Source organism: Micropterus dolomieu, linkage group LG22, assembly GCF_021292245.1.
Source record: "Micropterus dolomieu isolate WLL.071019.BEF.003 ecotype Adirondacks linkage group LG22, ASM2129224v1, whole genome shotgun sequence".
NCBI classification, from domain to species: domain Eukaryota; kingdom Metazoa; phylum Chordata; class Actinopteri; order Centrarchiformes; family Centrarchidae; genus Micropterus; species Micropterus dolomieu.
The window spans coordinates 31094223-31105368 of NC_060171.1; the positions used below are offsets into that span (position 1 = coordinate 31094223).

Here is an 11146-nt window from a genome sequence, read left to right on the forward strand (position 1 = left end):
TTCTCTCTCTCTCTCTCTTTCACTCTCTTTCTCTCTCTCTTTCTCTCTCTCTCTCTCTCTCACCCCAACCGGTCGAGGCAGATGGCCGCCCACCCTGAGCCATGGTTCTGCTCGAGGTTTCTGCCTCTTAAAAGGAAGTTTTTCCTTGCCTCTGTCGCCTAGTGCTTGCTCTTGGTGGGAACTGTTGGGCTTCTGTAAATATCATCACAGAGTACGGTCTAGACCTGCTCTTTTATGAAAAGCGCTGTGAGATAACTGTTGTTGTGATTTGGCGCTATATAAATAAAATTGAATTGAATTGAATTGAATCATAAGATGTTACCAAATTGCCTTAATATGGGGACTTTTTGTACTTACTTGGCGTTTTGGTGCACTGAAAAATGATCTTATGTCTGTTTTTTTTCTCTGTCAATTTAATAGTATAATTATTAAATTATCTTGCATCCTCCACATAGCAGTTCAGGTTTTGTCTCTTCCTTAGATACTCAACTGCATCTGCTTCTTAGCATCATACTAGTAAAACCCAACACAAGGGCAGATCTACAATATTAACCTAATATCAGTTCACACATAGGCTTATCGAGTGTTAGCTGTAGTCGGTGACTTACTATCCAACAAACTTCTAAACAAGCCAGGTAATGATTTAATTGCTAACATAGTGGAAAAATACATTGGTTATCATTTTTTGTCATGACTAATTTATTAATGACATTATCTGCATTAAAGAGAAAAGAATCACTTCATCCGATGTTTAACGTGAATAAAATAGCCTTGCCAGCCTAATTACTGGAGTTCCACAACTACTGAAGTGGCTCAAACTTTGTTCTCTCCCACTGGACTTGTGTGTGTGTAGGTGACTTAAAGGAGGAAAGCAGGCAGTGGAGCAAATCAAACTTAAAATGCATTTTTTTTTTGTTGCCCCGTTTGTTTACAGTTTGTATTGCTTTACAACTTACACAATTAATTTTAAGAATAGATCATTATATTTGTCCTGACCCCCTCCCATTTCTGCCTATGCATAAAATCTGATACAGATACTGATGTTCCCCAGAAGATGAATTCTCATGACTTGGGTGATCCAGAGTTTTCATCTTATCAACATCTGCACAATGTACTGGTCCTAATTTTAGTTTAATCACCTTTTCCTTTCCACTTTTACTCATGCCCTGGTGCCCTCCAGTAGCAAAAGGCCTGCCATACTGAAAAGAGCCAATCAAGAAGACCAAAGCCAAGAAGGGTGTAAATTAAGAGGCAAAGAAAGGTACCATATGGCTGGCACTATAAGTGGTCCAATGCTAAGCACACACAGAGTTCATTCATTGCTATTTTTACCAGGAGCGTGAGATGAGGAATGGCAGCAATGATCAGCAGTATTTTACAATGATCTTTTCTCCCTGTGCGTGTTCAGCTGCCGTCATTGCTGTGCGAGAATGCGAGAGGTTTGACTTCCCCATTCTCCTTAGTGTCAGGGTCTGTTCTACCCCTCAATCCTTCAGAGGCCTTTTCTATATGAAGGTAAGATAGATCTTTGATATGTATGTCAATGAGTTTCCTCTGCTTCCTGTTGCAGGCTCTATGTCTGAAGCCAAGTGGGAGTTCCGTCTGGCAGCCCTGTGTGGATCCAGGTGTGGCAGCTATGAATGACTGCCAGAACGTTCAGGGAGGCATGCACAGTCATGGCGCCACTTAGCTCGCCTCTACAGCGTGTGCCCCATGTACAAAAGCTGAGTCTTTTCCACAGCAGCCAGGCTTTGAGTCCGACCTGCGGCCCTTTGCTGCACGTCGTCCCCTCTTTCTCTCCCCCCTTTCTCATCTGTCTTATATCTAATAAAAGCACAAAAGCTACAAAAAATATCTTCACTGGTTCAGTTCAGTTCAGTACCTACATTTAAAATGTAGATTTGATCAAATACATTAATTATCCTTTTATTTGTGTTTAGTGAAGTCACACCAAATTAAATATGTCAAGATTTCAATTCACAAAACTCGAGAAAGTGCTGTCAATCAAACAACCACCCTGCACCAACAGAAGATTTAACTGGCTTTGCCGGCAGTGCAGATTCTTTGTTGGGGTTATTTGTGCATGGGGTCTCAGTTCTTGTTCGGGAGGCTGATGCAAGAAAGAAGATAAAGTTTGGTGGGCAAAACGCATGCATGCACACACAAACACGCACGCACACACACACACACACACACATACATACAGTGTTTGTGCACCGGAGGAAAGGGGGCAATGGGGCTCAACCCCTCTGATGAGCGATCTGCAGGAAGGTGACCCCCTTCTAAGCAGTGACAGAGGTGGAGGGGGACACATATTTGCTCGACTGAGGCATCAAAAATGGCTTCAGTTTAAATGTAATTTGTCCTATTGTTCACTTTATTTATGGTAATAAATTGAAACTGCATGCAAATATTAATTACAGATCAAATTAAACTCTCTTATGAGACAATGATTTATTTGAGGTCAGGCAGAGTAATAGAAGAAAACAGCTCAAGAAATCCCAGAGTGGGTGATCAAAATCTACAAAAGTCAGAATTTGGGATACTACCAGATCTTAATAACTCCACCTTTCCTGCAAAGTGTGATCAAAATTTTCACAATTAGTAGAGTCACAAGGAGAAGCTGGATTAATTCATTCCATAGCCACAAAGTGGACCAGGTGACCTGATTTCTCGCATCTTCATTCTCCTTTTTGGCATTCCCTTTTACGGCCTCAAATACTGTCATTTAACCAGGGCTGTTAACACCGGTCTTTGAGGAGCTATGAAATCTAAGGTTGAGGAATTAAAAGAATTGACCAAGTCATTGGTGTATAGTGATTTGAGAGATTAGACAGTACAAGCAGCCTGTAATTCACAGTTAAAAGTAATGACTTTGTGATCTGATACAAACATGTCCTTGATTTCCACAGATTTGTCAGACCAAGACTAAAGACTAGGTCTATAGTGTGGCAATGGTAATGAGTTTGGCCAGACACATGTTGCTGAAAGTGTTGCCGCAGCCGTGCTTGGCTGGGGCACTGAGACCACCGGCACTAGGAGGGCATAACTGTATTTAACTGTTTTTATCAAATTTGTATGATTGGAAGTTTTCTGTCTCTATAAACAACTTCATGTAATCTATCTATCTCTTATCAATTATGGTGTTCCTCAAGGCTCAATTCTTGGATCAGTTTTATTCTCCATATATACGCTCTCCCTTGGTGATGCAATCTGTAGACATGGTGTTTGTTTTCATTTCTAAGCGGATGACACACAGCCCACTGACCTCAGTATGCTAAGTTCCTTAAAAAGTGGAGTCTGGGGATCCCCAGGGGTCCTTGAGAGGGTTTCGGGGGAATCATTTATTTTCACAATAATTCCATCCATTAGTAACACAATGACAGAATGTATGACTATTTTGTTATGCGTTTCATATATTTTCTGTAATAAAACATCTAAAAACCCAATATCCTATCAGGACAAAATCTTATCAAATGGGGGTCTGTGGTCTAATTTGTGTCAGTTAAGGAGTCCTTGACATGAAAAAGTTTGAGAACCGCTGCCTTACAGGACCAGCTGATATAAAAAACATTTTCTTCTGCTGAATTCCAACAAAACAGTTATTGGACCCCAACATATCAGACAACAAATACTGTCATCTAGTGGTCACCTGTCTCAACATTTCAAGCCTCTTGCAAGAAATCTTGGTGTCCTTGTATATGTTTTGAGCAACATAACACTAGGCTTGTCCAGTCATGTTTTTATCACCTCAGAAGTATTGCTAAAATAATATCTATTTTAAATTCTAGAGATGCAGAAACAGTTGTCCATGCTTTTATCTCTTCATAATCAAAAACCTTGAAACGACTACAGACTGTGCAGAACTCGGGTACTAGCCTTTTAACCAGAACCAAGAGGCTTTTGTTGTCAGGACGCTTAGGCTCTGCAACAACCTGCCGGAGGAGATTAGGCTGCCAGAGCCAGTGTCTTCTTTTAAGTCTCTTCTAAAAATGCACTTTTACAGGAAAGCATATCCCAAATTTATCTGAGCCACTAGTTAATTTTAATGTCTTACTTTCTTGTTTTAGCTCTTCTTTATTCTGTTTTAATGTTTTATTTACTTTCTCTTCTTTATTTTATGCTCTGTGTTTCTGTAAAGCACTGTGGACTTATTTTTGATAAGTGCTCTATAAATAAAGTGTGTATATGTATGTATGTATGTATGTATGTATGTCAGTGTTGGGCTGTAATAATATTACTTTTCCCAGTAACTAGTGGTGTAACTAATTATTTTTCTAAAACAGTAATATTATTACAGTTACTAATGCGAGGTAACGCTGCGTTACTCGTTACTGAACGCACCATCCTTGACGTGAATCCACGACTGTGCGGCAGCTCAGTGGCACAGGACTTTGTTGTTCATGTCCGCTGAGAGCCAAAACTAAAGGAAGAGTGGAGAACGAGGGCGAGAGGCGTTCTTTCCACAGCTGTAAGTAGCTACTGCCATTATTGTGTCACAGTCTAAGATGCAAAGAACATTGTCGTCTAGTGTGAACTCTGTGCGAGCAGCAAAAAGCTTTCAACCGTGAACATTTCTACATCTGATTTATTGAAGCATCTGCTGAAGCAGCACAGCAACGTGAAACTTACAGAAAGAAAGCACTGATGCTTGGACTCGTCGGGAGAGAGTGGCGTTAAACGTAACGTTTTGTTACTATTGAAGCCTGCACTTATAAACAGGCTACATGTGCAGAAAAACAGTAGTTCAAAAGTCGGGAAGTACTTGCTTAATTTTTTATTTCAGCCGGTGGTGTTAAGAAACTTTAGGCCTCGGCTGTATGCTTTGTAAAAAACACACTCCTTGCTGCTGGTATGAATATGATATTAGTTAATAAAGTCGGGTGAGGCTGCTTTGTTTGGGAGTGAAGGGGGGTAGTGAAAGCAGTGTTTCCCTTAATTAGCCTATAATTTGGATGCTGACCGCCACTTATTGATTTCTATTTTTTTTTATTTGCCGTATTTAAAATCATTATTGACTGAGGAGCTGTATTGAAGAGCATATATTCGTGCAGCACCTCCTCGCTCGCTTGATCTTTCTATCTCTCTCTCTCTCTCTCTCTCCCTCTCTCTTGTGAAAACCGCTGCACAAACCTGTCCAAAGTTAGAAATCCCCCCTCCCACCCCGCTGTCATTCTGTGGGAAACACTGGAAAGTAATATAGTAATGTAAGGAGTAACTAGTTACTTTTATCACCCAGTAATAAGTAAAGTAATAATATTACTTTTTTAAGGAATGATAAGTAACTAGTAATATATTACAATTTCTGAGCAACTTGCCCAACACTGATGTATGTATGTATATGTATATCTATGTCTGTATGTACAGCTGTTGTAATTATGACTTTACATTTATAGATGTCAAATGCATTATTTCTTTCTTTTTTATCAAAAACGTTATGAGAACATGCTGACAAATCAAGATTTGAGATGAATTTTTCTTGATAATTAAAAACAGCATTTTGGAAGATACAGACTTTCCATTGCATAACATCAATGTAGTTTATTTTTGTCACTGACGGTGATTTTGCAGTTGGCCTCTGTTGTTGCTCCACCACAAGTTGTAATTCCATTCAGTGCTCCTCTACGATTCTATCTTCCTCCACAGCTGTGCTGGCCTCCTCCACTACATCACTGTAGCACTCATTTGCTGCAAGGGAATCACAGCGTCACACTAGTGCAGGAATAAAGAGCTGTATTTGTCATTATGGAAATGTGATTGTTAGGGAGTCCTGTCCATCAACCAGAAGATTTGGGCTCATTACTTACTTACTTACTTAACTACTTGTTAAAACTACTTGCTAAACCGCAAGTGGATTACCTACTAGGGGCTAAATTAAGTAGTAGGGGGACAGCTCTTTGTGTCAGAGAAATTTTCTCTGACAACCAATAAAGTATTGCATTACACTAAACACTTTTATTGAGAAGTCTCAAATTGTGCATTTCAGTGCTCTCCTTCCAGTGGCAATAGCTGCATTCTGGCTAAATGGTTAAACATAGTAATAGATAACAAACTTGTATTTTGCATAATATTGTAAATTTTCATCCTTTGGCTTGTTGGTTACAGATACTGTTATCCGTTTGCTGTCTGTGTGTGTGAGTGCACGTCTATGCATACACAGGTTTTGTGGTAAGTTCAGCCTGATCCTTGGGAACACTCCCTCTCCTGTCAGAGTGATGTCCTGCAGTGGCAGGTAAGCCACCTGCAGCTGAAGCCGCTTCTCAAACACCTCATCATCAATGTAATCCTGACACACACACGAACAGTCGTAAAAAAAATAAAATAAATACAACCTTGTTCATAATAAATTACCCTTCTACATTTGAAATAGTGCCAAGATGACACCATCCTCACCATGGTGGGGATGACTATGGGCTGGCCAGGACTGACCTCCTGTTCTTTCTCAATTTGCTCACTGTCTTTTTGCTGCTGTGCATCTGGCTGCTGCTCGCCCTCCTGCAGGGCTGTGCTCTGTCCCACTGTCTCCTCATCTGCCTCCTCATCATCATCTGGAAGAAGCTGGAAGAAGTAAAATCTGATATTGGCCTCCATCTGCAGCTTATGAAAATATAATAAGAAGATAAGGTAGAAGTAGTTTTCCCTGTGATGTGAGCACAAGGGAACCTTTGTAGGTTAAAGAGTATGAGACAGAAAGATGGAGACAAACTAGAAAAGTGAGACAAAAATGTCTGGAACTGTTCAAAGTTGGTCTCTTATGGATGAAAGGGGGTTGTTTCAGGACTTCCAAATAAATTTGGATAAATCTAATCTTTGACTACAAGAAAAAAAACACAGAATCAGAGAGAGGGAGACAGAACAGTGCTAAACAGATCAGAGATCAGGTCAGAGAAAGGTTCTGCTAAGTCACTCACTTTAACAAAATCAAAAATCAATATGTCCTTGCTTTGAATATCAATGATAACTTGTCTGGATGACTCGCATACAGAGGAAATAGCAGTGCAACAGGCCAAAGCATGAAAAACTATGCAGTGACATTCAAAGTTAATGTGATTCATCTCATCAGTCTTTCTGGTTTGCAAAAAAAAAGTGCGTAAAAGCCTTTGATGGCTCTTTCAACAGTAGATATTATGTCTTTATATTTAATGACATACAAGAACTTATCCCACAATCCCATAGCATTATATTTTGTGATAATACAAATAAGTGGAATGGGGAAGAGTACATTTCAATTGTTAGTCAAAGCACTAACATTAAGCAAAACCAAATTTTCATGAAACTAACAACAGAAATGCAGAAAACACGTTGTCATCCAAAATGACAAACAAATCACTTGAACCCCTGTAGTTTTGAAAATGGGAGAATGCATCATTCTCAAGTTTTGTAAAAATGTTGTTTTGTCATGTATCACACATGGATGAGCAGATGGCAGAGGAAGAACAAGGAGGCAAATTAACAGAAAGTAGATTAAAACATAGCAAAGGAGAGTTTTGCCTTTGCGTAAGCAGCTCTAACAGTGGTAAATCCTGCCTGCTTTGCCACTACGAACAGTCTAACTCCAGTCATGGCCCTTACCCTAGCCTTAACGATCTGCACATAGAAAACTGCAACATCACTATTTGATTGGTAGAGTTTGTTGGGATAAAGACCTGAGAAGCTGGGGAAAGAAGGCCTGTATATGTACCTGCAGACCAAAGTTGATGTGGGTAGAGTCATGGCTGTAGCTGATTACTGATGCTTCTCCTCTGAGTTTGATTTCATACGTTGGTCCCTCCTCTACACAGCACAGTACAACCACCTCTCTGCTGACATTTTTATGTCCGTAGAAAGACAATATGACCAGCTGTTGGCTCCCGGGTTGCAGTTGACCATATATTGGCAAGATATCAAACACCTACAGACACAAAAAAAACAGTAGAACTTGCAAGATTAATTCTTAATGTGCTGCTGTGAATCCCATTACGGGTTCAGTGTGTAACATTTAGTGGCATCTAGTGGTGAGGTTGTGAATTGCAACCAACTTTCCAGTCTACCACTGCCCCTACCCTTTCAAAGAGCGTACGACAGCAAAAGTGGCTGACAGAGCACAAAAGGTGTCTCTTCTGAGACAGCAGAGCGTAGCCAGTCAAGAATTGAGGTTCCTTTAGGTATTTTTATTAAGAAATTATATTGACTTAATAATAACTTACTTAATTATTTAGTAAAAGTATATGTTATTGCGACTTGGCCATTGACAGATAACATAGAAAATGTAAGCCAAAAGTGTGAAACACTGTCACTGTTTCTGCTCCACAGTCCATTATAGACCATATAATAGGTAAAGTTTATACAAACATTTGCTCTTTAGTGGTTTTGTCTACAAAATAAAATCGCAAGAAGCTTGTTTACTGCAATGCTGTAGTTGGAGTTGAACTGAGCTTTTATTTTGAAAAATTCTGAACGACATTAAACGAGTCTGCTGCCTGCTTGACACACCTCTGAAAGGGCCGTCAGAAAACGTGATTCACCTAAACATTCTCTGCCTGGAGATACAGAAAAATGATAAAGCGTCCATAGGTTGATGGATGCGGATCACACACTGAAACAGAAACACTGCAGTACATGCTGAAATGTGACAAACAGTTGCTGCAGAATAAATTTGTTGGTATTCAATCTATAAATACCAGTGTATAAGACCTGTGCTTGACCGGTTGAGCTAACCACACTCCATATTATTAGAAGTAAATATTGTCTTACATTCTTACCCACCGTCTAATGGTTGAAAATATGGCTCTGATGTAAAACTTATTTGCCGACCCCTGCTGTATATTATTACTACTTCTTCTTCTAACGTACGTATTCAACGTAGTGATGAGTGTCTGCACTGTCTGAATTCTACCAGACGCAGAACAATAAGAACATAGTGACGAAATGCGTTCTATAGCGCTGTTTGTCCGTTTTCAGCTACTATAGAAACATGATGATGCAACATGGCGACGTCCATGGAAGGGGGGACCCGCGGTGATGTAGATATAAATGACTCATTCCCAGATAATAAAAAAATAATGGTTTATTGTGTAAGGTCTTTACACACCACTGAAACGTAGTTAGGTACCCTATATTGCATTTCTGTCAATAAATATTACACACTGGACCCTTAAATAAATAATTTGACATTTTGGGACATGCTCTTATTCAGTCCCTTATCGTCAATCAATCAATAAATGTGATTTCAAGTGCAAAATCACAATGCTGCATAGTCCCAGTACACTTTACAAAGTAACAACCACATTAAAAACATTAATCAAAGAGGATGGACTAGACAGAGTTGTAGGTTAGGTTTTATAATATAATAATTGAATAAATGTAGGTTCTGAATCTTGATTTAAAGGTTTCAACTAAACTTCTTTAACATGTAATGGAAGGCCATTCCAGTAATATGTAGCACAGTAGGCAAATGAAACTGACTGATTTTTTGTTAAATTAAGGAATGAGCAGGAGACCAGCATTGAGAGAGGCTTTACAGGTACAGCTGTGTATAGTGAAAAGTAATACCAAATTTGGAAATTATGTCACCAAGGGGAAGCATGTAAACAAAGAAGCAAAAAAAAAGCATAGGGCCAATCATGCCCACAGTGTGGTTTTACAGTGGATAATGTGCTGGACTATTTCATGGCCAGCTGCAATAACTTCCTGGATTCTTGATCACTGTGTCACTGTGGCCCTGTTTACACCTGGCAGTAACATGAGTCTTAAGTGATCCAATAATGAAAGGACAGCGCTAAGTACAGGTGTGAACCCTGATTTGTGTACATGTGAGATATTGCCTACCTCTTGCACACTCACAGCGCACTGTGTGCTGCTCTGTTTGTCTGCACCAGGCCTGGGGCTGAGAGCAACTGAACAGGCAGGAGAAACCATTCTAGAGGAGCTCCAACCTTCTTTAGTCTCCTTTTCTGTATTTTTCTGCGACTCCTGTGCCTCCAGCATATGTGTCTCTCTATGCGGGCAAAAGGATAATAAAATAGTCAAATATTTATTTTCCCCCACAATGACAGCAATGACATAAATTAAACATAACAAAACTCAAGACTCTGACAATTGAAAGACATGAGGTAATAGAGTGACACATGAACACAGATAATGCAACAGCTTGTATAAACATTAGGGCAGCAGCATTTGAGAACACAACCCAAAGCAGCCAGCTTACATTACAATGCAAACACAGGAATCTCACTACTGTTTCTCACTCTTGTACTGTTTGAAAAAGTACCATTCCAAGTTTTGAAGAATGAATGCATGATGACCATGTAAAGTTGCTCAAGAATCATTGCATTAGTCTCTTTGTACACCTTGGCTTAAACCCAAAATCCCCATAAGCACCTGGGGCTATTAATTGTGAGTGATCGGTCAATCAGTCAATTCAATTAGTCAGTTGTCCAGTGATGTAGTCCATCATACTTACAGTGCCATTAAAAAAAGAAGGAATAACCTTTCCAGTTTAGTTCCTAAAGATGGATTTAGTATTTAATGTATTTTACTGCCTGTATCTATCAGTGGGATAGATGGATAGAAAAGAGTTTGTTCTATTGATAAGATCTGCTGCAGAACTGCTTGTTTACTCGGTCATTATATCCACACTACCAACAAGTTTGCTTCCCCAAATTTCATTGTGTTAGAAAAATAATCACTGGTAATGATGCACTTTTGGTTGGTTAGCTTGGTACACAGGCTCCACTATGTACTGTACACCCATGGAGGGGGTGGAGTTGGGGGTTACACTGCATCTCTGCTATAGTAATATTGTACATAATTAAACAGTATGCAACTGTACACCACGTCCTGTCCTTTACAGTGTTTTAGTATGGGCTGTAAACAGTAAAGTACAAATGTTAACTGATATGGCAGTGTGAACCTTTTTTAGTGTCAATATACCTGATGGTACAATGTTCCTGGTCATCCAGGAAAGCCCAGTAGTAGGACACAGGCAGCGAAGAGCAGTTGGTGATGGAGAGTTCTCTCTGTGTCTCTGTGTAGTTGAGCACACAGCCAAAATCCACTGTGGTGGAGGAGAAGTGGAGGTTGGGGAAGTGGACCTCAGCATGCAGCTTCACCATGTCTTGTTGTCCATGGTAATGTACCTCAAGGCACTGGAGAAAAGTCAAGAAAG

The 11146-nt window shown here is 39.7% G+C and overlaps 1 protein-coding gene across 6 annotated transcripts in view; it reads right to left on the reverse strand.

Moving 5' to 3' along the window:
- Positions 1–5526: 5526 nt before the first annotated feature.
- LOC123962289 (hydrocephalus-inducing protein homolog) overlaps positions 5527–11146 on the reverse strand; it is a 22075-nt gene continuing 16455 nt past the window's right edge. For 5 of the 6 annotated variants that reach the window (XM_046038321.1, XM_046038322.1, XM_046038318.1 and 2 more), the window contains 5 exons: positions 9808–9976; positions 7682–7891; positions 6394–6558; positions 6157–6286; positions 5527–5688 (listed from right to left, as the gene is read on the reverse strand). In XM_046038321.1, coding sequence (XP_045894277.1) covers positions 5612–5688; positions 6157–6286; positions 6394–6558; positions 7682–7891; positions 9808–9976 — 751 coding nt within the window. In that variant the 3' untranslated portion in view covers positions 5527–5611. The remainder of the gene's footprint in view (positions 5689–6156; positions 6287–6393; positions 6559–7681; positions 7892–9807; positions 9977–11146) is intronic. The other variant, XM_046038320.1, reaches the window with a different exon arrangement.